Source organism: Eublepharis macularius, chromosome 1 (genome assembly GCF_028583425.1).
Source record: "Eublepharis macularius isolate TG4126 chromosome 1, MPM_Emac_v1.0, whole genome shotgun sequence".
NCBI lineage: Eukaryota > Metazoa > Chordata > Lepidosauria > Squamata > Eublepharidae > Eublepharis > Eublepharis macularius.
The window spans coordinates 230,162,259-230,190,057 of record NC_072790.1 but is presented as its reverse complement, the minus strand read 5'-3'; the positions used below and the strand labels follow the sequence as shown (position 1 = coordinate 230,190,057).

Genomic DNA, 27,799 nt, shown 5'->3' with positions numbered 1-27,799 from the left:
TTAAAAGGATGTCATTTAAAGAAGGGAAGGGAGCTGTTCCTGTTGGCAACGGAGAATAGGACATGAAACAATGGGTTCAGGAGGGAAGGTACAGACTGAACATTAGGAAAAACTTTTTCACATTAAGAGTAATTCATCAGTGGAATTGGCTGCCTAGGGATGTAGTGGGTTCTGCCTCATTGGCAGTCTTCAAGGAGCGGCTGGTCGAATACTTGTCAGGGGAGCTTTAGGCTGTTTCTGCATTGGGCAGAAGGTTGGACTAGATGGTCTCTAACGTCCTTTCCAACTCTGATTCTGTGTTTTACCAGTTTGTATCATGCATCTGATGAAGAGAACTTGATTCTCGAAAGCTTATGCTACAATAAAATTGGTTAGTCTTAAAGGTGCTACTGGACTCTTTTTGTGTTTTACTACATATTCAATTTCTAGGCCTCCTTTTCACTGAACCAATCCACAAGTCAGCTTCTGAAAATAAAATTAGCACAGAGAAATCCAACATGATTAGAACAGGAAATAAAACCATGGTATGACCAAAAAAAATTCCATTCAACTCTTACAATTGTAATGGATGCCATGTTTTGGCTGAAGGAGAATAGCAAGTTCTTAGCCATGGAATAGTTGTGGTTTGAACTCTGGGGAAACATTATGCCCCTGTCACTTTCGTAGAAGCTCTCCTTTGGATCCTCCTGAGCAGCATTGTAAGTTTATTGCATGAAAATAAAGATCTATAATGCAGAAAGGCCCTTGGGTGTTGTCAGCTATGTTTTAATGAACTTCACGGAGGGTTGAGTGAGAATATCCAGTCCTAGAGTTTCAGGGATGCCACTCTTCCGTTTGGATGTATCCCTGTTTCTTTCGGGGGACCTGAAATTTTGAGGACCCCAAAATTTGACCCTTGGGAATTGGTTTCGTTCGTTCATTCAACTGAGCTGCCGGTGAACACTCCAGCACCTTCTCTGAACTCCTTCTATAAACGAAACCTTCCCCCCCCCCTTTGTTGAGAAACACCTGTTTAAACTTGCCAAACAGGTTAATATTTTTTTTCATTCCCTCTCTTCATTCCCCTCCCTCTGGCAATGCGTGGAGAACAGGTTGTGGAGTTTCAAAACAGAACGATTGCTCAGCACCGTCAAGCGCAAGCCGCAACACTGACGCTGAAACAGAGAGAAGCCCCCTTAGACAACTGCAGAAAAAGACCCATTTCCCAGAAGTGGCGGAAAGGATAACCGAGGAGAATGAAGGCTCACTTTCCTTTCCTTTACTTGGCATGATCTCTTTCCTTAAAAGAAGAAGAAGAAGAAGAAGAAGCTGAATGTAAACAGCTTTATTTCCTTAACTCCCCGGCAGCAGCGTTGCTGTTGAGAAGGGAGCACTGATCCATTGGCAGAAGATCTTGGTCTTCTTGACCTGTAGGGGTCACGTTGGTTATAACGTCTGCAGGAAAGAAAAGCATTTTGACAGCTGCAGCGGTTGAACATCTGGATCCCCCTTGCAGCATGGTTGGACAGCTTCTCTTCTTCTTGCTGGCCGTGTCTGGTAAGTCAGTGGTCCATTTTGTTCTTGATTCCCGCCCCGCCACCCCCATTGGCTCCACTTCCTGTACGTTGCCACACACATACAATTTTCGGCCCCTCTTCTTATCCAAGAGAGGGAACGTGTTTTGTAACTACTTTTTTTCTCCCAGAGACCGACTTAAGGAGTAATTGGGTAATGATAGTTTTGCCTAATCTCCGCTTTGCTTTGGTGAGATGCTTCGGGATGGGAAAAAGCTCTCCTGCAGTTTCATTCCAGGCCCACCCACCCATTCTTTGTGTATCGGGTGGGAAAGGGGGAGAGAAGGTGAAGATGTTCTTAGGAACCCTCTGTGTCCCCCTATTTTTGATGTGGTTTTTAGGCTAAAGAGTCTTTGCTAGCTGTGGCTTGTTTCTGAACGGCAGATGCTTTCGTGGAGAGAGGCGCAAAACAAAGATACTTGGGGTGGGTAAGGCAGGAGTTTGGAGGGTCGAGATTTCTTGAAAGGCTCTGACATTTCCGAACATCTCTTGGGACCTCACCCCCTGTCTTGGCTCTTTTTGTGAAGGCAAGCTGGTGTCTTAAGTTGGTTCTTCCCTTTACTGGAAGGGAAGAAGATGATGAAGAAGAGATGACCATTGAGAACTGCTTGCCAGCGGTTTGCTTCTCATTTCTCGCCCCCTAACAGCATCCCGTCCCACTGCATTTAGTAGGCAAAGTTTGTCTTGGCTTGGAAATGAGTTGATAGGAAAAGCTAAACGTTTGCTGCTGTTAAAAGGCACAGCAGCAGGGCTGGGGGGGATAAGTTGGCAACACTCCCGCGAGTGGGGCCGAGAAAGAAGCCGGGTGCCATTTCAACCCAATGAAAAAAATAAGCTTTTACTGGAAATGATAACGCACAACCCAAAACTTGTTTTCTTCTGTTCAAAAGCCAATATCGCTATCATTTCCTCTCCAAGGATGATTTAACTTTGGAGTGGCGGGCAAGCATTCACTGGAAAACATACCCCTTTGCAAGCAGCGAACATTTTGTTGCAACAAAGAGGACTGTCAGCTGGGAAAATGCCATTTTATGTTCTGTCTTTCACAACACCTGCATTTATTTCGCCTCCCACACACCAGGCTTGCGTCAGGATATTGTCCGGACTGCTTATTCTGTTTTGTGGCGTCTCGTTCTCTGTACGGAGGGCATTGTGTATTGGTTGAAGTCTGTGGGGTTTTTGCTTGTAAAGAAATTCATTCCAGCAATTTGGAGTACCGAAGCCAGGAGAGGGAGTAACCTGAGTTAGGGAAAGGGAAATTACTGATGGTTACCCGACTTAGGAAAGGAATCGTTTCCCCCTCTGCAGCTGTCATCAGTAGAAACGTGGGGGACGCACTCAGAGGCAGAAAAAGTTCAGAAGTGTGCACACAGAATTCCCATTTCTAAGCAATTCTAGTCTGAATGCCAGGCCCCACCCTGAGAAGAGCAAAGAACATATCAACAGTGCTTCTGTGCATGGACAGAGTAGGATTGTTCTTGTACTTTTAATAGGCTCTTAGAAGGTAAAAACTAAACTGGAGAGGCTTGTCCTCGTCGCTAGGAAAAGCTTCACCTGTTTAATTGTCTGTGGATCAGAAGACTTGTCAAAGGCCAGAAAAGGAATAAGTTGGCAATGCTCATGGGGGGTTGGGGGGTTGGGTGGCAACCTGCATGCGGAAGGCTCTTCCCTCCTCGCTGAGTAATCGCAAGGCAACTGGCTTCCTTGATATAGGATTAGGAAAAAGGTGCACTCAGGTCAGAAGTAGGGTTGCCAGGTCCGGGGGGTGGGGGGAATTCCTGAAGATTTGGGGGGTGGGGCCTAGAGAAGGCGGGGTTTGAGGAGGGGAGGGGCCATAGAGTCCGCCCTCTAATGCCATAGAGTCTGCCCTCCAAAGCAGCCATTTTCTCCGTGGGAACTGATCTCTGTCACCTGGAGATCAGTTGTAATTCCAGGAGATCTACAGCTACCACCTGGAGGCTGGCAACCCTAGTCAGAAGATGCATTGTGCACCTACCAACTGGGCTCCAGGCCCAGATCTGGTGTCTCTTGCAATAAGCCATAGATCCGCTTGGGCTTCTCCCCCTCCAGCGGTGGCAGAGTGACTCGGCGGGTTATGCACAGAGATGTAAAAACCAAAAAGCGCTCCGGCCTTCCAAGAGATGCTGACTCGGGATTAATGCCTTCCACAATTACTTGAGGGCCCCGAATGGAGCTGTGAGTCACAGAGACCAGGTTGGGAAAGGCTGTAGGGTTGAAAGAGTCCATGGAGTCTAGGGCTGGCCGTTCTCCAGAGCATGAGATCCTGAGGTTCAGCAGGAGATCAGGAGAGTTACCTGACAAAGATGAGGTAGTGGCGGGGCGGGGCGGGGCGGGGGGCACTGGTGGTGGTTGAAGAGTGGAACTTAGTGGTTCCCAGTGGAGGCTGGGCACCTTTGCATGGTGGTTCCAGGGTGGAGCCTGAAGGACAGGGTGGCTAGAATGAACAGCTCTCAAGCCAAACAGAAAATCTACTGCCTCTGTGACTCTGGCTTCTCACCCTGAAATCTGGCAGCTTTTTCTGGAAATCCTGAAAAGAAGGAAAACTTTTTGTCAGGCCCAGAGAACTGGCAACTCTGATGGAGTCTGCAGCCAGGGTATGGCATGCTACGCTAGCTCTGGCGGAGAAGGCCAGCGGCAGATTTTAGGTGTGATTGTGTTAATTTGGGTTAGAACAGGAAAGATATGTTACAGTTCTTGAATTATTATGACACTGGCTCTCAAGCAGTGGGTTGGGCCATCAAAAAGGGCTACAGTTCTCTTTCAGGATGGAGGAAGAGGAAGAGGGTGAGGTGGGAAAACTTTTGGGAAGGTTGATGGCAAATTTGGGTTTGCCGCAGCATAATGCATGAAATTACCATGAAATAAAGCCAGTAATGCTATATATTTATATTTATCCTGCACGTAAAAGACAAAACAGATACTTGTCCAAGTGTTAACTAATGCGAGATGATTGTGTTTTCTTTTGGGGAGTAGTCTGGAATTGTTTGGAAGTAGGTCCTGAGAAATACAGGAATTTTAGAAGCGAGTCCCACTTCACAAAGTCTAAGAAGCACTGTTAGATTGCAAATGGAGGCCAAGGCGCCACCTGGCACTGTACAGGAATTGGTAGGGCAAAGCTCATGCAGTCAATGTAATTTCATGTTGTTCCTCGAACTGAGAATTACCTTATCCCAGAACAGAAGTATGTCTCAGTCATGAATGGTCAGTCATTAGCCACACTTTGGCAAAAAAAGCGTAAACTGTCCCCTCTCCTTAGCTGAGTGAATTTCCTGTCCCGACCTTCCAAGGGTCTCGTGTCCCCCGCGTGGTTGCCACAGGCCCTCTCGATCAGATGTGAACTGGAAGTACTGTGCTTGGAACTTAATTCCCGGGTACATGTGGGACCAACTGGGACCATAGCATGCAGAGAGAGTAGCAATCCCAACTTCCAGGTGGGGGCTGGAGATCTCCTAGAATTACAACTCATCTGCAGACCATAGAGATCAGTTCCCTTGGAGAAAATGACTGCGTTGGAAGGTGGACTATGGCATTATACCCCGCTGAGGTCCCTCCTCTCCCTAGGCTTTACCCCCAAATCTCCAGGAATTTCTCAACCTGGAGTTTGCAACCCCAGGAGAAAGGGAACAGACCTTCAAGCTCTACCCCTGGAACTGTTTTCACAACCTGAAACACCTGCAGGGAACCACTGTTTGCTATACCAGAGGAATTTCCCTGTACTGATGGCTACTTGTAAATGTTCCCAACAGGTCAAATATTGTTCCCCTAGCCTTCTTCAGGTCAGGAAATCAATACAGGCGAGGTAGGCTTAAGCCTCTGAGGGCCAAGCTAGAAGTGACAAATTATACTTGAATAGCAAGTGAACAGACTCACGTGTACACGATGTGATCGAGTGAAGTGCAAGTGGAGTGCAAGTGAACAGGGAGGAATACACCTGAGTCTGTTCACTTGCCATTCAAGTGTAATTCGTCACTTCTAGCTTGGCCCTGAAATGGGTCCATGTCTGCCTTGGAATTAAGCTCTGAGCCGAGAACATCCAGACTTCATCTGTTTACCGGACATGCCATAGCTTTGTCCGATGATAAATCCGATGATAACCCTGTTCGCTAAAAAAAGAACATGACCAGTTGACTACTCAGGGAGAAAGAACGAAGCTTCCATCTGTCTAGAGAGTGATCTGGCAAATATGATGCTGGACTTGAAAAGTTTTTGTCTGCTTAATCACCTCTGAGCCTCTCCTGTGCCATTTATGTGAACATTTTGATCATTGCTGGGTAGAACAGGAAGAGGAAGAGAAGCATTTGAACACATGAACTCACGAAGCTGCCTTGTACTGAGTCAGACCCTTGGTCCATCAAGATTGTCTGCTTTTAATGGCAGCTCTCCAGGGTCTCAGATAAGAGGTCTTTCATATCACCTCCTGCTCGATCCTTTTAACAGAGGTGCCCCAGACTGAACCAGGACTTCCTCTGGGCAACGCAGATGCTCTACCGCTAGCTACGGCCCCATCTTGTTTCTAATGAGTCTAGAATCTCAAAGCAAGAACCACTTTTAAGTCTCATGTATGAAAACACCTGATGTGGATTATCTGCATTTAGATTGCAGCTTGCCCGTTGGCTTTCTTGGCTATCTTAGAACCTAGGAATCTGCCTTACGCAGAGCGAGGCCATTGGTTTACCTTACTCGGAACTGTCTACACTTACTGAGTGGAAATACACATTATTACTAAGTATCTAGGGATGCTCAAGTGCAGGATTGTATGTGCAGTCCTCAATTCAAGTGCAGGCTGTTCTTGCTTGATGCACGTGCATGCCACTTTCATGGGAGCCCCCTTTGTGTGATCGCATCTGCAAGCGATTCTGGAGGGCAAAGCACCAATTCAGCTCTGTTTTTGCTGTAAGAACAAGTACTGTAGGCTCCTTTGACTTCCCAATTTGCATTTCTTTAAGATGTAAGAAAGTGTCAAGATCTGTATTTCAATGAATGGATGTGGGAGAAACTGATATTTTTAGCAGTTGAGAAGGAACTGATATGGAATACGCTGTATTCACGTGGAGTAAATTGAAGTGTGACTATGTGAGCGAGTGCATGGAAAGTGGGAGGGAGGACACGTGAAATGAGGTTCTCTTGAGCACCCCTAGAGACCCACTGGCAACAGCTTTTCTAGGGTCTCGTGCAGAGAAAAGTCTTTCCCACCACCTGCTACTTGAAGATCCTTTAGAGGAGATGTCCAAGTTTGAATCTGGGCCTTCCTGCATGCCAAGAATATGTTCCACCACTCAGCCATGTCCACTCCCCTGTGAAATGCATTACGCAGCAGCATTCTTGGGTTTGCCACTGCATAAATAGAAGGTTGACTCCAGTGCTAAGATCACAGATCTTCCTTACTTTCCTCTCCCCCAGCAGCAGTTTCCAGCTCAGCTCCTGCTCCTTGGCAAATGCATGTTTGTGACAATCACACTTCTTTTGGGAGAAATGTGCATTTAAATTATCTTGGAGTCTTGAGAAGATGAGACTCCCTGGAAAAGACAATAACGCTGGGAAAAGTTAAAGGTAGTAGGAAAAGAGGAAGACCCAAAATGAGATGGATTGACTCGATAAAGGAAGTCATGGCCTTCAGTTTGCAAGACCTAAGCAAGACTGTGGATGATAGGACGTTTTGGAGAGCATGCATTGGTAGAGTCACCATAAGTCAGAAGCGACTTGACAGCATATAACACACACACGCAGGAGAATACCTGCATTCACTCTGATCGTTCTTTTGCTGCCATTTTAATTATTTTATTGCATCATTTTAACTTTATGAGTTGCCAGGAGCTCGTCAGGAGCTCGTCTCTGGGCAGGCAGCTGATAAATTCTGTAAATCAATAAATAAGTAATGCATTCTGTAGGAGATACGTGTTCAGATCCCCGGACATGTAGCTTCAGGTTAATATAAGTACAGGCGGTGGCACTGTGTGGCGGTCTTCCCCCAAAGGCTAGAAGTGGCTGAATGATTCATTGTGGTATAGTTGTTTGAGTGTCCAACTAGGACCTGCAAGAACTGGGTTCGAATCCTCACTCAGCCATTAAGTTTACTGGATAACCTTGGTACCATCACCCTCTCTCAGCCTAACTCCTTCACAGGGTTTTTGTAAGGATAAAGTGAGGAAGGAAGGGCCATGTATGTTGCCATGACAACCTTGAGGGAAGGGCAGGATAAAAATACAGCAAATCAGCCCGTCTCTCATATCCTGGGAGAACATGCTATGCACAACCCTCTCGATATGTGTGACCAGCATTTTGTGTAAACAGAGCAACATGCATTGTTTTCCAGCTTTGGCATGTGAGAATTGGGAAACCCAGGTATATTGCATTAATTTATTGCCCATTTGCAAGTATTGAATTTTGAAAACAGGTGCCTATTGACACAAAAGAGCAATCGCATGTATCGAGAGGATCGTGGTTGGCATATTCTCTCAGCAGTCAAGGCAGAAGAACCAAAAGCACAGTGATTGAATAAGGGTAGAGAAAGTCGTAATTGAGGGGAAAGGGTGGTGTGTGTGTGTGTGTGTGTGAGTGACCCACCTTCCCCAGCAATGCAGCCCCCTCCATGGCTGCACTGTAAGGCTAAACTACACCACAGGAAATCCAGTCGCAGATCCTCAACGTAACGTGTTGCTTGAATCAGCTCTTAATACCTCCATTTCTTTGTTTTAGTTCCTCTTTCTGTTAAATGGGAATAACAGGGACTTCCTGGGAAATTATAAAGCTTTTTGCCAAGTAGATCAATGGTGAATCAGCACCCCTGGGAGCTTCATGCAGAACAATTAGATCTTTTTTGGAAAGATCAGTTTGCTTTGGGATATCAAATGGGGCCACCACTGCTGTTTCCCAGGGCACTTCTGTATTTTCTGGTCCCTGTCCATAGTTAGTTGGTGCCAACTGCACTGGAGTTTTTCCACTTTCAGTCCCCTTTCCCAGAGTGTCTGGTAAAGGACTCTCTGAACAGACATGGATGTGTCATCTTAATTCTGGAGCAGAACATGTGCACTGCCTGCCCCCCCCCCCCAAGTTGCTGAGTAAGTTCTCTAATGAACACAACCAGATCCACTGTGAGATTAAACATTCTATTAAATACTCATGCTTTTTTCTTTATTTATTAAAAGGAAGCGGTTAGGATCAGTTTACTTTACACACCCTGCTTAGGAACCCGGCAGAGGTTGGCCTATTGCAAAGCAAGTTTATACAATGTACAGCAGGTGGAAAAGAATCTTCCGCACTGTGCGGGGCGGAGAGCTCAGAAACACCAATTCTTGCCCTGAAAATGGGTTTTACAAATAAATGTGCCCCTCTCATACTCTCCAGTATGTCACAGGCAGGGCTTTTTTTCAGCTGGAACACAGTGGAACAGAGTTCCGAAACCTCTTGAAAATGGTCACATGGCTGGTGGCCCCGCCCCCTGATCTCCAGACAGAGGGGAGTTTAGATTGCCCTTCGTGCCGCTCAGCAATCTAAACTCCCCTTTGTCTGGAGATCAGCGGGCAGGGCCACCAGCCGTGTGACCATTTTCTCCGAGGGCAACCCACTGAGTTCCACCACCTCTTTCCCCAGAAAAAAAGCCCTGGTCACAGGTGACATGCAACATTACCATTCTTATGCCAAGGATCCCTTTTACATACATCACCCTTGTCCCCATTACATGTTGGGGGAACACCCTTCTCCACCGCCTGTGCGCTGGATTCATTGATCTGCTATAGTATGTTTTATGCAAATTAAAAAGCCCCCCAAAGTGGCTGTTCTTTTGGTTCAAGATTTGCTAGGAACACAAAATTGTCCTTCAATGTGTTCTCAGCAGTTCACAACAGGCCAGCTTGGCATGGAATGTCTGGTTGTGTGCTATGATGCTTTAATGTTAATGTGCATGCATTTCTGTGTATAAGTGCCAGAGTTCAGGTGGGTGCATCCATCCACTCACAGAGAGATGTGGTTGGTGCCACATGCACTACAGTTTTTCCTCCCGCTCACACATGGTCAGAGTAGTTCAAAAGTGGAATCAGCTGCCTAGGGAGGTGGTGAGCTCCCCTTCTCTGGCAGTTTTCAAGAAGAGGCTGGATGAATATTTGTCAGGGATGCTTTAGGCTCATCCTGCATTAGGCAGGGGGTTGGACTAGAAGATCTGTATGGCCCCTTCCAACTCTGTGATTCTGTGAGATTTAAGGCACTCTGGGATGCCTTAATGTTAATGAGCATGGGGATACCATGTTGTTAACACGCATACATTTATGTGCATATGCACTAGAGTTCAGGTGCATCCATCCACTCACATGGAGATTTGATCCTGAAGTTCACAGTTTCCTTCCCCGCTCTGCTGTGTATGTATTTTGGCTGCCGGAAGTTTCACTGGATACTTCTAATGAAATAGGGTTCTAGCTTATGGCTGAATAAATCTGCAAGTCTTCCAAGTGCCACAACATTCTTCTTTCTTTTATTGCTGGGAAGATAGCTGAGCTCTGAGAAACGATAACTGTGGCATCTCACCGGAGGAAAATGTTCACCGTGCTTTAACTGGCACAAGAAAATAGGGATGGTCGGCGTGGATGGGCTTGTGCACGAGGCCCAGCGATGTGACTCTCGTATCCTGTGCAGAGCTGGGGCGATTCTGTAGGTGAGGCGAAAGTTGTTTGGCAAGCAAGGTGCAATTTCCTCCTGCTCTGCTCCACCTCCCAGCCCTGGTTGCAGGTGACTCTCTCCTGCCTAGCCGGTTCGCTGGGCTTGTTCCCTGGGGACCAACTTCTCATTAAACAGGGTGGCAACCTCTGCATCTTCAGCAGTGGGCACAGTGCCCAGTAGAGCTTTGCGGCCCATTGCTCCCAGAACTGCTTGCCTGGGAAATGCACCACAGGGCCTGGAATTGGCAGCCTCATGGGAGTGGGGGTGGGACTCCTAAGACATCAGTGTTACCTTTGAGTATTTAATTGTGACAAGTTGGCTCTAATTACGGCTTACAATCAATACTTGGCCATTGCCCTGACAGTGCCTCCTTTGGGCATGATGAGGAAGCATCAATAAGGATGTGGAGGATAACAAATGGATTCGTTCGTGATGGAAGAAGAGTTTCATTTGCATTTCAGCTTCAGATAGGGTTGCCAGTCTCCAGGTAGTGGTTGGAGATCTCCTGGAATTACAACTGGTCTCCAGGCCACAGAAATCAGTTCACTTGGAGAAAATGGCTACTTCGGGGGGTAGACTCTATGGAATTATGCCATGCCAAAGTCCTTTCCCTCCCCAAACCCCACTTTCTCCAGGTTTCCCCAGGTTTCACTCCCCAGATCTCCAGGAATTTCCCAACTTGGAGCTGGCAACCCTAGCTTCAGCAGCAAGTGAGCTCTCTGGAGCCGGCCGGCTCAGATAGGGAAGCAAAGCACATTTTGCATCCCTTGAAGAGCTTCCTGCTGGCACATAGCTCACAAATGTCCAGCTCCCAGATCAGGTACCTTTCCTCTCAAGTACCTCGCCCACCTCCAGGAGGACAAAAGGCCTGATCCAGGGACGGGCAGGCATGCTTCCACCCCATTGAAACCAAAGGGACATGCATTGGGTGCGTCAATTAAAAAACCCTCTTTGCTATGATGACTAGAAGGAGCTTTTATGTTCAGGGGCAGTCTTCCTCTGAATTCCAGCTGCTGGGGGATCCATGTGCTTCATGTCCAACTAATGAGGCTTGCCAGAGACATCTGGCAGCTTGTTGTTGAGAACAGGATGTGCGATTAAATGGGCGCTGGCAGTGATCCAACGAGGCATTCCTAAGGTTATTAGCTAAGTGAAACCTCCAGGTCCAAAGGAAGTCTACCTCTGAATACCACACTCTGGGGACAAACATCAGCTACCTTTTTGGGAGCCTCTCTGCCCTGGGTGGTCACTGTTGCTGGACTCTATGAAGCCTTGGCCTGCTCCAGCAAAAGAAGTTTTTATTGATCATGATAGCTAAATGGAGTCAGAGCAGTTGTTGCCATACATAGAACAGGGGAGCACTATTGCCTTCTGTCCTTGCTTGTGGGCTCTCCTGAGGCAATATTTGGAACAGGAGGCTGGACTCAACTGACTGATCCAGTGACACAGTTCTTCTTAGCCGTGATAGCTGAACAGAACCCTTTGAACACTAATTGTGGCTAGGGATGTGCAATAGAGAGGGATTCTGTCTTCGAATCATATTTGTGGGGACAACTGCAAGAAACAGGATGTTGGATGTGATGGATCATCGGGTCTGAATCAGCCAGACCATGTTTATTAACACGTCTGTCTCCTTGTTGTCTTCTGCTAGCGTCTGAAGGCTTTTTTGTTTGGTTTGGTGTTCCCTCAATAATTGCTATTGGCCCTCCTTTCTGCTTTTGTGCCTCTGTGTCTGTGGGTTTATATTTATATTTTCTCACTGAATCTCAAAGTGGATTATCAGTGTGGTCCTAAGAAGAGTTAATCCTGAGAAGAGTTACTCTTCTCTCCATGAAGAAGGTATCTGAAGAAGTGAGCTGTGACTCAAGAAAGCTCATACCCTATCACAAATTTTGTTTGTCTTATAGGAGCTACTGGACTCTTGCTCTTTTCTATTACTACAGACAGTCTAACACACGACTACCCATCTTGACCTTTTCTCCCTCCCACACAATTTCTAGTAGTTAAGGTCAGGGTAATTGTCAGATCTCAGAAGCAAAGTAGGGCTGACCTTGGTTAGTGATTGGATGGGAGACCTCCAAGGAAGATTAGGGTTGCTATGCAGAGGCAGGTGAAACGACCTCTGTTAGTCTCTTGCCTTGAAAATGCCAGCAGGGGTTGCCATAAGACAGCCATGACTTGAAGGCGTTTTCTACCACCACATCTAGCAATGGCAGGCAGCTCAGGTGCAGTCCCATGGCCTGATCAAGCTAAGGAAAGCGTTTCAATAATAATTCTACCCACAGGAGGCCTACCTGGACCCTCCTTAGGCATACAGTACAGACTGCAGCTTCAGCAGATGAACGGATGCCACAGAACACAGCCAACTACCAGTAACTCTTCTTCGGATTGTACTGTGTGCAGCATAAGTCAAGTACAATCAACAGGATAATGGTTGGATTGCAGAAATCTGAAACAACTGAAATGCAGAATAAGCAGGGTTCATTTTGAGGGGGAATGCACAGGAACACAGTTCCAGCAGTTCCCCGAAGAGGTCACGTCAGGTGGCCCTGCCCACCTGACTTTCGGCCATTTCAGGCCCGTTTCGGCCTGGATTGGGGTCGAAATGGCCCAGATCGGGCCTCTGACAGGTGGTGGATCCCTCTCCTGCTCAGCAGAGGCCCGATCCTGACCATTTTAGGCCCCTTTCTGGCCATTTTCAGCCCCTTTTTGCCATTTTGGGCCCAATTTCAGCCCTGAATGGTCAGGATTGGGTCCAAAACAGCCAGGATAGGTGATGTCAGGGGGTGTGGCATATGCAAATCACTTATGCTAATAACACACTTCTGGTGATGCTGAGGGGTGTGGCATATGCTAATGAGTTATGCTAATAAGTCATGCTAATAAGTTCCTCCAGCTCTTTTTCTACAAAATTACCCCTGAGAGTAAGCATTTAAACAGCACTTTTGGAACCATTTTGTAACATTACAGCCTGTTACACAGTGCCTGTCTAAAAAAAAGCCCTCCTGTATAATTTAGGTTTGTGGAAAGCCAGGAGAGTGGGAGCTTTCTGACCTCTTCAGGCAGGCCATTCCACAAAGTGGGGGCCGCCACAGAGAATGTGCATGTATGAGCCACTGCCGATTTCACCCACTTGCAGGGTGGTTCCGTTCAGATGAGCAGAGCTGTTGTGGTGGAGCATAGGGAGACTGGCGGTCCTGCAGATATGAGGGATCAAGGCTGTGAAGGGCTTTGTATGCTTTTAATGCTTTTAATATTTTGTATGTATGTATGTACGTATTTAAAACGTTGTTTTAATGTTTGAAATGTTTGCTATCTTGAGTAGCCGTGAGCTGGGTGGAAAAGCAGCATGGAAATGTTTTAAACAAGTAAACTCAAGTCTCATTGATTTCTGTTGGAATAAATAACTTCCTCTGGATGGAGGGGGAGAGGGCCAAGCTACAAGTGACAAATGACACAGGTTGGACACTTGTCAGCTTCCCTCAAGTTTTGATGGGAAATGTAGGCATCCTAATCTTGCAGCTTGGCTCTCCGACTGCTGTCCAATGGACTTTTCAACTGTCACTTGTCCAACATTCCACTAAGCTGCCTACATTTCCCATCAAAACTTGAGGGAAGCTGACAAGTGTCCAACCTGTGTCATTCGTCACTTGTAGTTTGGCCCTGAGAATTTTATCATGGGGTTTCTTGGAATGTTGACATTGTCTGGAATTCTCGCAACGGCACCATATAGGGGTTTAAAGAAACGCTGCAATAATTGTGACGCCGTTGAATGATAATGATCAAGTGTAGCAATGCTCCTCCAACCGGAAGGCCAAGTGATAAATGACTCTCTTCTGGGTGCGTGCTTGCGTGCAATTGTGCCTTCTCTGCAGTAATGAGCTGGCTTCCAGGCGTGTGAGGAGAGTTGGAGCTGACCCAGTCAGGCCTGTTTTTCACATTGAAGCAAGTATCCCACAAATCATTTAAACATGAAAAGATGAGCTTGTTCGGCCTCTGTGCTTAAGGAAGGTGCCAGTCCTCATGAACCACTCCAGATCTAGAAAAGAGTCCAGTAGCACCTCTAAGACTAACAAAATTTGTGGTAGGATATGAACTTTTGTGAGTCACAGCTCACTTCTTCAGATACAGCTAGAATGTCAAATTTAGATCTGAAATTTAACTCTTTTTTTTGTAGCAATCTGTCAAAAACTGTACTACCCAGATGTTCCTGGGAAACCCACAAGCACATAAACATTGAGTCAGCCTTATACTGTTGTTTGTTTCCACCATCTGGTATTCAGTGGTATACTGCCTCTGCAACTGGAAGCCCCATTGGGATGTAGCAGAGTGGCAAAGAGAGAACTACAGAATAGGAAACCCCCGGCACAAGTTTTGTTTAACTACAAACTCATTAGATCAAGATGGGTAGCCGTGTTTGTCTGTCTGTAGCAGCAGAAAAGAGCAAGAGTTCAGTGGCACCTGTAAGACTAAAAAAAATTGTGGTAGAGTATGAGCTTTCGTGAGTCACAGTTCGCTTCTTCAGATACAGCTAGAACGTGAGTCCATTTGTCCTTATATCTTGGAGAGTGGAGTGATTTCAGATGCTCTGCTAGCAACACCATCAGTGGACCCAACAACATCAGCCATACCATCTCAGGTTCATATTCCTGCACATCCTCTAACGTGATTTATGCCATCATGTGTCAGCAATGCACCTTGCACCCTTTACATTGGATGAACTGGCCATTCCTTTTGTCAAACAATTAATGGACATAAAGACTGACATCAGAAATCACAACTTCCAAAAACCAAGGGGGGAACATTTTAACCTTCCAGGACATTCAGTTGCTGAACTAAAAGTAGCAGTTATCTTGCAGAAGAATTAAAAAGAGAGACTGCTGAATTGCAACTGATAACAAATCTCAAGACAATGCATTCACCTGGATTGAACTGAGACCTAGGCTTCCTGTCTCGTTACCAATGCTGATTTCTCCACCCCTCTGCATACCGCACCCAATCCAATCACGCCTGCTATTGTCATTCATCGGTTATTGTCATTTACCTGCTATTGTCATTCGGCATCTGAAATCACTCCACTTTCCAAGATATAAGGACAGATGGACTCATGTTCTAGCTGTATTGGAAGAAGTGAGCTACGTCTCACAAAAGCTCATACCCTACAATAAATTTTATTAGTACTACTGGACTACTGGACTCTACTGGTACAATTGGACTCTTGCTCTTTTCTACTGCCACAAATTCATTAGGAAGCCTTCAGGCAGCCATTCTCTCTCAGTTGCCCATCTACAATATTGTATTTATTTATTTATTCACTTTGTTTATACCCTGCCTTTATCCCTAATGGGGACCCAAAGCAGCTCAAGTTGTTTGCCTCTCTCCATTTTATCCTCAAAACAACCTGTGAGGTACGTTAGGCAGAGAGGGTGTGACTGGCCCAAGGTCATCCAGCAAGCTTCCATGAGAGAGTGTGGATTTGAACCAGGGTGTCAGGCTCTGCCAGTTAGATCCCCAGTTACTTCACTGAAGACACTTCAAGAGTCCAGTTAAAGTTTCTTTATTAGAGATCCATCAGTATTGGTGCACTCTGACAGCAGCATTGGCAGAAGTGACGTAAAGGGGGAAAGCGATGTTAGTTAAAGGGTCAAGTCCCCACCCGGGGATAAGGACCGTTAATGTTAGGTGCGCAGGGCCTAGAAGGCTGGAGGGGGTAGGGGAGGGGAAGACAGGGATGAGCTCATTTCATGTCTCAGGGAGATACGGCTTCGATCGGCACTTCAAGGACACTCTCCCAGGCCGGTCGAGAAACTGAAAGCAGCCACCTGCAAGATAAGATATTCCTAGCTACACAGTTAGACAACTAAACAGATAGTTCTTTACACATTCTCAGAGCCCCCAAATACAGTACATAGAATAATAGGCGCATACGGTAGATAAGCCGGGCGCGTTAGGCTGAGAGGGTGTGACTGGCCGAAGGTCATCCAGCGAGCTTCCATGACAGTGTGTGGATTTGAACCTGGGCCTCCTAGATCCTAATACAATACTTTAACCACTATGCTATGCTGGCTCTTGAGATAATAACACTAGGCTATCTCACAGGACTTCTGTAAGGATTGCAGTATGTTAATGTATATGAAGCACTTTGAACACAAGTGCTATATAAATGAAAGATACTACTAATAATAATAATCTATTTAGTTTTTTTTTAAAAGCCATGCAAACTGGTGATTATCACCACATCTTGTGGCAGTGAGTTCCCTAGTTATGCACTGGTTGAACCCTTGACCTACTGCTAATCAATTTCATGCAGTGTCTCAGAGCTTTATGACAGGTTACAGCTAGATCCTGTTTCTAGATTTGCCAGCACAAATTTTCAAAACCATAGGAAGGAGTAATAGACTGATTGTGATCCGTGTCATTGCAACAAAGTCGGCGCGGTTAATAAAATGGCAGGCCCATGCTGCCAGAGGAATGGCTGGCAGCCTTCCTAGAAGATCTGTTAACCCCCTCCCCCAATTTTGGAGGGGTTTCCTAAGTGTACCTGCCCTTGAACAAGATGGCTGGGATAACTCCTCCTCAAAAATTTAACATTAGCAACCACCAAATCGAACCCTGATATTAAAAGTTACAAAACTGGTGCGGCAGGAAAAAGGGGAGGGAGGCTGTCCCTGGCCTGGCAAGAAAAGTGCTGAAAAAGTTAATCTAAATCCTATCTTCAGGTGAGTCACTGTGGCAAAACTTGCCTTAAGGGACTTGACCAGGTGTGTCCCAAGAGGCAGTGCCAGAGCCTTTGTGGTCGATTTTGGATGGCGTGTCCCTCTCAAGTAGATTCTAGCCTCCGCTCAAACTGCTGTCAGTCAAGGCATAAACTGTGCACCTGATGCCGATGGAGATGCTGGTTGACTGTCAGCTTGTTCTCCTCCCTTGAGCCAAGCCCTGTTCTCTGCCTCCGCTCCTCTTTACCAAGAACGAGGGATGGGGGAGTGGAGAAGAGGCTCCAGATCAGCTTTGTTTTCTCCTCCGACTCCACCCTGATTCTTATTCTCTCTCTCTCTCTCTCTCTCTCTCTCTGTCTCTCTCCTTGTCTCAGTTTCTCCAGCAGCCTATTGTATGTGTCCAGACACATCCTTTCTCTAACCACACGCAATATCTGGCTACAGGGGAAGCTGGAACGGGCTCCTCCCACTGCCTTATTCCTTTCTTCTTCACCAGGGCTTCTAGTTGTGGCCAGATGGGGAAGGAAAACATGCATTGGGAAAAGGTGGGAAAGGCTTGGCTAGGGGTGGGCCCATGTGGCCACAGATCCTAACCCATGCAAAGAAGGGTGGGAGTTATTGCTTTTTCCTGCCAAGGGCACCATTCATCCACCGGCATCCTTGGCAAAGGCACTGGCACGAGGAGGCAACTTGGTTGCCCGTGAGGCTGTTCAAAGATGTGTACCCACCTGCCACGGTGCATAGCCAAAAAAATGTTACATCCATCACATGCAGGGAGGAATTGCTTTACACGCTTCAGTCATTCCCAGCTGAATATAGGGACATGTTTGAAACACCCCATTTCTCAGTCCAGCGATGACGTACCCGAGTTCTCTCCCCACCCCAGGAGAGGGGGGTTGGCCATTAAGGCTACCAGGAAAAGTGGTAGTGGGCTGATGACCTGGGGGCACCCCCCCCCCCAACAGGGCCATCCCAGTCCAGAGTGAGGAAAGACTTGCCTTACAAAGTGTGGCTTCACACAAGGTGGGCTGGAGCCTCTACCACTCCAAAGTGACGGCCTTTACCTCATGCAAGGCTGGTATGAGCCAGGAGATACTGCTGCTGCCGCCATTGCTATCCACTGGCCCCTTGCCTCATGTGAGGTGGGTGGCCTGCTTTTCCTACCCCTTCTCCCTGTCACCGGGCAGGGTTGTGAACAGCCCAGGCAAAAAGCCCTGTTCCAGAGCCATTTTTGTCTCCCATTCTCCCCTGCCAGTTCCTTAAGGATGGCTGAAGGCTGCGGAATCCATTTTTTCAGCGGACAGTTCTCCATTGATTTAGAATAGTGATTCCCAACATGGTGCCCAGATGAGCTATAACACCTGCGAATGTGTTTTCTGGTGCCCACTTGCTTCGTCCCCAAAGTATCTCCCCCAAAGTAAAGAGGACAATCCTGGTATTCTTCTGCTCCACTGGTGTAGGAGTTTCTTCAGGATGGCCTCAGGGAGCACTCATCAGGAATGGCTACCTCCATTGTAGGCAGATGCCTGCCAGCGGTTTATGACTGGACTGAGCCCTCATGGTAGCCAGTTTGTGATTGGCCCTGTTCTCCAGGGCAGCCATTTTGTTGTGGCATTTACTACTACCCATTTTCAAAATGTACAGACTGCCTCCAGGTTTATTTAGACGCCCAGAGGGTGCTTAAACATGTGCTAGAAAATAACATAAACTGGCTTTTTGTCAACAGATGAAAATATACTAGGGCAGCTGCAATATGTGGTATAACAAGTGGTGCACTGCCATGGTGCCTTAGTGTCCATAGACGTGAAGTAACAAGGATGAGTTTGAGAGACAAGATGCATCCATTTACCACTCAGAGATATGCTTTTGTCTGACTTGGTTCTGAATGCACAGCAGGGTTTTTTTTTAGAGTTTCCACATGGCATCATGAGGCATTCCTGCTTTCCAGCTTTCTCCCTACATTGCTGCAATCTTTCCACATCCTGCTTTGCTACGACTTGTTTTGGAAAGATGGGAGGCAAAGAGGGATGAAAGGACAAGAAAGTGCACATTTCCCCTGGTTCTGCCCACACGGACAACATTTTCTCTATCCCAGTTCTTTACAGTTGTCATTCCACTTTCCACTCCCCTGCCCATGCCACCTTTTTAAGGGTTTTTCCCCCTTAATGAGTAATTGACATATATCACTATAGCATTGTACTACTACAGAGATATGTCAACTGCCAATTGACCAGGGTTTCACAGGAAACTGCCTGGATGAATGTGTCACACCTATGCTTCACCCATTGCGTTGGCTCTTAATTTGTTTCCAGGTTCAATTCAAAGACTTGGTTTTGACTTTGAAACCCCCCATTGGCCTGGGTCCAAAGAATCAGGAGAATCTCCTCCATTCAATGAACCTGCCTGAGATTTGATTTCAGCTAATGTTGCAACTGTATGATTGGATGATGGGCGCTTGTGACAGGACTTTATCCAGCCACTGCCCCAAGATGGTGGAACTCCCTGCCACAGGAAGTGCAGCTATCCTGGTTTTCTGGCGTAATTTATAAATTTGCCTATTTTACAATAGTCAGAGTGAGTAATATTTCCTCAAACTGTGTCCTTCCTTCTGCTGATTCCATAAAATATAGACTGCAACCTCCTTGGGGGCAGAGACCTGTCTGTTTTGATTGTTTTGGCCTACGTCATCCTGTGAGGCGTGGCAAGTACAGTTATTTTATTTAAATCAGTCACACCAGAAGCTGCCTTCTACAAAATCAGACCATCAGTCTATCAAGATCAGTATAAATGACATAAATAATATTGTCTATTCATACTGGCAGAGGTTCTCTGGGGTCCCAGACAGAGATTTTTCACATCACCTCCAACTGATCCTTTTAATTGGAGATGCCAGGGATTGAACCCTGCGTGACAAACAGATGCTCTTCCACTGAGCCACAGCCCCTCCCCATTTCTCATGTGCTTGAGGCAACTCATGGTCACAGACAGCCTTTAATAAAATGTATTTATTAAAAGTCAATCAAATGCAAAAATGGAAAATAGATTCAAACCATAATCCTCTGCACTAGAAATGGGCATGAACCTGGAAAATTCTGAACTGTGCGGTTCATGGTTCATTGCATTTCACAAACCACGAACTTTTGTGAACTTGCCCCGGTTCGCAAACCGGTTCATTTGGTTCGTGAAAACGTCATTTCTAGGTCAGCAGAAGGTCTGCAGAAGGTCTGCAGAGGGCGCATCCCCCCGTTACCTAGGAAACTAATTGATTGGCACCAGGCAGTCTGCACTGATGAACCAAACTACAAACCAAACATGAGAAATGAGCTCCCACAAACTGCCGGTTTGTGAACCACGGACTGGCCCGGTTCGTGATGAACTTTGGTTCATGCCTGCCTCTATTCTGCACATTTACTTGGGAATAAACTCTACTGCATGGTATTTTTCAGCCCTGCCTTGACAAGGGGCTCTACATTCCCTGTCCAATGATATCAAAAATTTCTGAGAGGTCCAGACGAATCAAGGTTTCTTTCAGCATTTTTCTGGGACCGGAGGAAAGTGCACTCCTAGAAAAGGGCTGAAAAAATGAAAGCCAAACAGCCTACTACCATTTTGAAAATGGAAATGTCTAGAGTCAAGGGGGAAAGCCTCCAGAGTTTGGTGAGTGGGCTGTCCCTTTACCGTCATGTGGAAAGGGCACCGGATTGGAAGTCAAATTAAGTGAAGTCTCTGTCTTGAGGAGCTTATGATGTTTATGACTTCTTCATACTGTCAAAAGATGCCTGATACAAAGCTGGACAATTGATTTCTCAATAAGTAGAATAAAGGTCATTTGTTAGGGATCTGGGATTGAGTCTGGGACCTTTTACCTTAGTGGCAAGCCCTGGGATCCTGCCCTAGAACTGAGAGAGACAAATCTGTTGATTAGCCATCCCTTTCTAAAGTCTCTCTCTGCCCTTTGGAGCCTGTGTGTTCTTTCATTTAAATGCATCAACATGCCCTGTTATCTTTATGACTTGTGCTTGGGAATGTTTTATAACATGAACTCTAGAAGCTGTCTTACACTGTATCAGACCCTTGGTCTATCAAGGTCAATATTATCTATTCCAGGAGCTCCCAACCTTTTTGAGCCTGCAGGCACATTTGGAGTTCTGACATGATGTGATGGGCGCAGCCACAAAATGGCCACCACAGGAGGCGGAGCCAGCCACAAAACAGCTGCCACAGCTTAGCTTTAGTCACACAGTGAAGATCCTTGTGCGAGGGCTGTGGTTATCGAAGGCTTGTGCTGCAGTGGAATTGTATGGTCTTGGAGGTGCTGCTGGACTCTTTTTGATTTTGCTACTACAGACTAACATGGAAAACTCCTTTGAACCTTTACACAAGCAAACTGATCCCCACATCAAAAGGAGCTGTTTGCATCTCCATATCAAAGGAGTTGTTTACATCCCTCCTCTCCTCCTCCCCTCCCCTCTCCTCCTCTATATTTGACCAGTTTCTTTCTGCCCTCCATGCATCTGACGAAGAGAACTGTGATTCTCGAAAGCTTATGCTACCATAAAATTGGTTAGTCCTAAAGGTGCTGCTGGACTCTTTTTGCTTCTGCTAAAGCAACGTTTTTAAAAATCTGCACAGCCAATCTAATCTCCAATGGCCAATCAGAAGCTATGCTTGGCAAAAGCCACACCCACTTTCAAAAAACACTTGGCGGGCACCAGGAAAGGGGTTGGTGGGTGCAATTGTGCCCATGGGCACCATGTGGGGGACCCTGATCTACTCTGACAGGCAGTGACTCTTCAGGGTTCCAAGAGGGTCCCAAGAGGAGATCTTTCATCTCAACTACTACTGGAGCCTTTTAAGATGGCGACTGAGCCTTTTAAGATAGGGATTGAACCTGGAATAGGGTTGACAACCCTATTCCCAGAATTACAACTGATCTCCAGGCTAGCGATCAGTTCCCCAGGAGATAAGTTGCTTTGGAGGGTGGACTCTATGGCAATACACCCTAATGAGGTCCCTCCTCTCTCCAAACTCCACCCTCTCTTGGCTCTGGCCCCAAATCTCCACGAATTTCTTAACCTGGAGCTGGCAATTCTAACCTGGAATCTCCTGCACGCAAAAGAACCCCTGAACTGCAGCTCCTACGCTACCATTTGATGCTGCTTTTACTGGGTGGTGGTTTTATGACTGCATGATTAGATCTTTTTTTTTTTTACTGGTAGGATTAATGGGCTTAATTGTTTTATCGTGTTTGATCTTGCGTTTACAGTTTATCATTAGCTGGCTCAAGGAGAACTATGGAGAGGCAGTGTGCAGCTCTGCTGAACTAAATAAAAATATTTACAACACGGCCATGTTAAAAGGGGGTGCTTGAGACTGGGGAAATGCCATGGGGAGGAACAAAAAATTAGATCCACTCCATGGGCCCTGATCCTATTCATCTCCCTTTCACCTCCATCATGGCTGCTTTCAGGGCTTTTTTTCTGGGGAAAGAGGTGGCGGAACTCAGTGGGTTGCCCTTGAAGAAAATGGTCACATGGCTGGTGGCCCCGCCCCCTGATCTCCAGGCAGAGGGGAGTTTAGATTGCTGAGCGGCACGGAGGGCAATCTAAACTCCCCTCTGTCTGGAGATCAGGGGGCGGGGCCACCAGCCATGTGACCATTTTCAAGAGGTTCCGGAACTCCGTTCCCCCACGTTCCCCCTGAAAAAAAAGCCCTGGCTGCTTTTACAAAAAAATGCAAGAAAGATTAGCTGAAACCCTCAAAGATCTTCTGCAACTTGTCAGATTTGCTCTTTCCACCAAGACCGTTCTGTTTGGTCTCTATAAACAGCAGAAGGGCTCTGTTGGCAGGCAGTGACATGGCGATGACAGTCCTGGTCAGGCAGGCGAATGAGCTGTTGACGGAGCGGCTGATGTCACTGCCTCAAGCGATAGCATCGCCCAAGTCCAAGAAGATCCAAGCCAGACCTGAGACTTGTGGATGTTATTAGTGTTGTCATTATTAATAGCTTGGCAACCCAAAAAGTATACAGTGCTTTACAAAATAACACAGAGAAAAAAATATATCCCTGCCCCAAGGAACTTACCGTTGAAAGCTTGATGGTGGGACAAGAGGGAAGAGTAAAAAGCAATATCAAGAGTGGGAAAATGGGAGAGAGTCTGCTTTTGCTCTTTGCTCACAGGGAGTTGCTTAGTTCAGGTTTTGGCACGCCAGTGTCATGTGTTGCATCCGTGCAAGGCATGAAAAGTTAGTGGAGAAAAAGAGTGCCCTGCAGCCCCTCCAACTTTTCTGTTATGGCATACAGTCATTTAACACTGGGGGCTGCAAAGCGCTTCAGTGCTTGATTTCCAAAAGGAGAGGCTCCGTTTCCTCTTTCTCTCTTATAATGTGGAAGAGGGAGGGGGAATGAAATCAAGGGGCAGTATACTCAGAATAGACAAAAGAGTATACTTTTTCACACAACCCATAATTAAGCTAATTAACAGGAAGGCATTTTTATAAAGATAATAGGGCAATAGTATAATGAAATGGTTTAAGAAAGTACTTTTATAAAGAGAACAGGACTGTAGTCTGTGCATTAGGTGTGCTCTATGTGATCTATTTGTTGCACGTATAATCATTGGCCATTTTCACACGTCGTACCTTCTGCCGGAACATCACAGAAGACAGCGTCTTCGTGCGCAAAATCGCGCCAGGAAGATGCTGTCATCCGGGATTTTTGCACGAAATCGCTTCTTCCTGGCACGATTTCGCACAAGATGTTATCTTCCGCGATGACAGCGTCTTCCTGGCGCGATTTCTTGCACGAAGACGCTGTCTTCCGCGATGTTCCAGCAGAAGGTAAGACATGTGGAAACGGCCCTGCTTTTACTGTATTGTTCTGTACTTTTGTATTCTATGCTTCATTTAGACCCATTTTTCTCCCTAATGGGGACCCAAACTAGCTTATAATATTCTCCCTTCTCAATTTTATGCTCACAACAACCCTGTGAGGTAGGTTAGGTTGAGCCCAACATGTCTCTTGTGAGCTTCCATGGATTGGAATCTAGGTCACTCAAATTCTACTCCAACGCTCCAACCACCATACCACGCTGGCTTTTATTTTTGGCATCACTTGACATATCATTTCTGATACTTGTTTGCACAGTTTATTGCAATTTGCTTACATTGTTTTACAACATGGAGTCTGCCTTGAGGGCCAGTGAGAAAGGCATACTATAAATAAATTCAGAAATAAAATAAGTATGCAATGCACTGCCAAGAGACATAGGGGATGGCTAGTGGATTAGCTGCCTATGGAAAGGAATTCATGGAGGGGAAGCATACTTCAGGGCTTTTTTTCTGAGAAAAGAAGTGGTGGAACACACTGGGTATCATATGTGCGCGCATGCGCTCCTGGGACTGCATGATGATGTCACTTCTGGGAAGTGATGTCATCATGCAGGCCGTGGCTGCCCTGGGAGTGCTCCCGTGCTCCACAGGGGCCAAATTCGGGCCCAAATTGGCCTGGAATGCACCACTGCTGTGTGGGAGAGCACTCCCCTGTGCAGCAGTGGCCCAATCTTGGCTGTTTTGGGCCCAAATTGGGCTGAATCAGGCCAAAGATGGCCCGAATTGGGACAGAATCGGCCTGGAACAGACCACTGCTGCGTGGGGGAACCCTCCCCCACCTGGCAGCAGCCCAATCCTGGCCATTTTGGGCCTGAATTGGGACAAAATGGGCCCCAAACGGATGAAATGGCCCAAATCGGGCCCAAATTGGCCTGGAACAGGCCACTGCTGTGCAGGGGAACCCTCCTCCACCTGGCAGCGGCCTGATCCTGGCCCTTTTGGGCCCTTTTGGGCCAAAATGGGCCCCAAACAGGCAGGATTAGGCCTGAATCAGCCTGGAATGGGCTGCTACCATGCAGAGGAACCCTCCCCCACCTGGCAGTGGCCCAATCCTGGCCCATTTGGGCCCAAATTGGGCCAAAATGGGCCCAAAACAGCCAGGATCAGGCCTGAATCAGCCTGGAATAGGCTGCTGCCACATGGGGGAACCCTCCCACACCTGGCAGCAGCCTGATTTTGGTTGTTTCGGGCCCATTTTGGCCATTTTGAGCTGAAATGGGCCCAAAACGGCTGAATACCCACCAGTCATGTGGGTATTTAAAGAGGTGCCGGAACGCAGTTCCACTGCGTTCCAGCTGAAAAAAAGCCCTGCCTTCAACAGCTGTTATCCATGATAGCTAAAAAGGGCCTTCAGATTAAGAGGCAGTATACCTGTGAATGTTAGTTGTTTGGGGTCTAATCAGAAATGCCAGATACAAGTCCTGCGAGTTGATTTACCAGGGAAATCTGGCTGACCTTTAATCGGATGCAGCAGGGCTCTTCTTGTGTTCTTACTGGCCTTGAGAGCTAAATGGAGCCTCCAGGTTCAGAGGCAGTATACCTTGGAATGTTAGATGCCATGCTGGTCTAAATGGTCTTTTGGTCTAATCCCGCAGTGCTTTTCTGACGTTCTTATTAACTGTGATAAATGGAACCTCCATGTTCAAAGGCTGTCCACATGTGCTTAACAATCAACTGTTGCTAAGATTCATTCCAGCAATCTGGTGAAAAAGCTTTATTGCTATCGCCAAAAGTAAGAGTTCGGTGGTTTCAATTTTATCCAGTGGTCAAAAGTCACTCTGCTCATGCTCAGAGTCACTGTTATCATTTTATCTCCCCCCTCCCCTAGAACCACCACCTGCTTTGGCTTTGTCTTTATCTTGGGACAGCGTGTCGCCATGTTGCTTGGTAATGGATTTTCCTGCTTTTGCAATTGTACAAATTCTAGGAAAGCAAATAGACCATTCTAGTTACAGGGTCTTGGTTGAACATCTGCAGAAGGAAGTTTCATGACCATTTACTGTAAATGCAACCTAGGGTTTCAATTCAAAGCCACCCAGAGCTAAAAGCCGTGTCTCCCAACCAGCTTGACATTCTGCGAGTTGATGCAGAGATGCCTCTGTTTCTGCCTCTGCAAGACATCTTTCCTCCCCCCTTCTACAAGCAGCCGGGCTTTTTTCTCAAGCTACCTGGAGCAAATTGCTCCATGGGTTAACCTGGAGGAGGAGAATGCCCTGCCTCTGTCTGGGGACTCAGGCTAGAAGAGACAGGGCCAATTTCTGTCATACTCCCTAGCTGATTTCTGGCCTCCCTGGGTGGCCTTGGCCACGTCACTTAGCCTGACCTACCTTGCAGGGATAATGCAAGATAAGAACAGATTGCACCCTGCCCAGTGCCCTCAGGACAGGGTGGGAAAGGAATACTTGTAAGAAGGTTCCAGATCATCTTCCCTGAAGGGGTTTTCATTGCAAATTTTTCTGGAGTTTGAGGCGCGCGGGTTGTCATACCTTCTCTCCAGCCTCTGCATTTTTCCTCTCCTTTGCTGGGGCATGCTTCCACCCAAGGGAAGCGTCTTCCCTGCTGTGCTGGAATGTTCCCATGAGGGAACCAACCTCAGAGTTGCATGCCCAGAAGAGATGCTGCCGTGTGTTGCGAACTTTAATGATGCTATCGTCTTGGGCTGGCTGGGTGTCAGAGACTTCCTGAATTCTTGCTTTCTGTTTTGCCACTGTTGACATTCCAGGGAACGAAATCAGATGGCATCTTATCCCTTGAACATATGAATGAAACTACCCAATACTAGGCAAGCCTACTGGCCTGTCTAGCCCAGGATTATTTATTGTGTGACTTGCAATAGTCCTCTCTGCGCACATCAGATCCTTTTAAGTGAGAGATGCCCAGGATTGAACCGTAGACCCCTGTCTTGCAAAGCATGTGCTCTGCCTCTAAATTATGGGACCTCCTCTCTGGGCAGCCACAGATATGTGACAGATCACTGCCCTGTGCTGTACTCTCTCGTGTTCTCTTCCATCACTTGCCTCTTGAGATGGGCACAACTTAACAGTCTCCCCCACCCCTCTCGATTACCGAACAGAACAATGCTGGTCATTTTGCCGTAAGAACTGTCTTGCTGGGTCAGACAAAAAGTCCAGCTAGTGCAGAATACTGAAGCTGCTTTCCACAAATGATACAAAATTGAATTATTCAGAAGGGCTTTTTACTCAGGTAATAGGGCAGTGCTGTAAGAAATGGCTCAGAGAGATGCTTTGGTAAAGGGGCGGTTACCGTAGGCCATATTACTAGGGATTGTCTGTTGATGTAGATATGCTCCTACTGGGAGTTTCCGCATTGTTGAATACATTGTCAGTAAAATCCTAAACAGAATTACTCCAGTCTAAGCCCAGTGATTTCAATGGGCTTAGACTGGAATAACTCTGCTTAAGATTTCACTAACCAACTTTACTGTAGTATAAGCTTTCGAAATCAAAGAGAGTCCAGTAGCACCTTTAAGACTAACCAACTTTATTGTAGCATAAGCTTTTGAGAATCGCTTATGCTACAATAAAGTTGGTTAGTCTTAAAGGTGCTACTGGACTCTTTTTGATTTTGCTACCACAGACTAACACGGCTAACTCCTCTGGATCTATAAGCTTTCAAGAATCACAGTTCTCTTCATCAGATGCATCTGACAAAGAGCACTGTGATTCTCGGAAGCTTATGCTACAGTAAAGTTGGTTAGTCTTAAAGGTGCTACTGGACTCTTTTCTATTTTGCTACTACAGACTAACACGGCTACCTCCTCTGGATCTAAGATTTCACTGTGTCATATTACATATGGTTTTTTCCCCAGCATTGTTTCATCTCTGTAGTTTGATTTATGTTTATTTTCAAAAGCCCCATCCATTGAATGGGTTGATGTACACTGTGCAATCTGCCTTGAGTCTCAGTGAGAAAGGTGGACTACGAACGAACGAACGAACGAACGAACGA

The 27,799-nt window shown here is 46.6% G+C and overlaps 1 protein-coding gene across 1 annotated transcript in view; it reads left to right on the top strand.

Moving 5' to 3' along the window:
• The first annotated feature begins 1,131 nt into the window (after positions 1-1,131).
• The window catches only part of NECTIN4 (nectin cell adhesion molecule 4), a 120,838-nt gene continuing 94,170 nt past the window's right edge, over positions 1,132-27,799 (top strand). Inside the window, exon 1 of the mRNA XM_054999725.1 lies at positions 1,132-1,536. Coding sequence (XP_054855700.1) covers positions 1,497-1,536 — 40 coding nt within the window. The 5' untranslated portion in view covers positions 1,132-1,496. The remainder of the gene's footprint in view (positions 1,537-27,799) is intronic.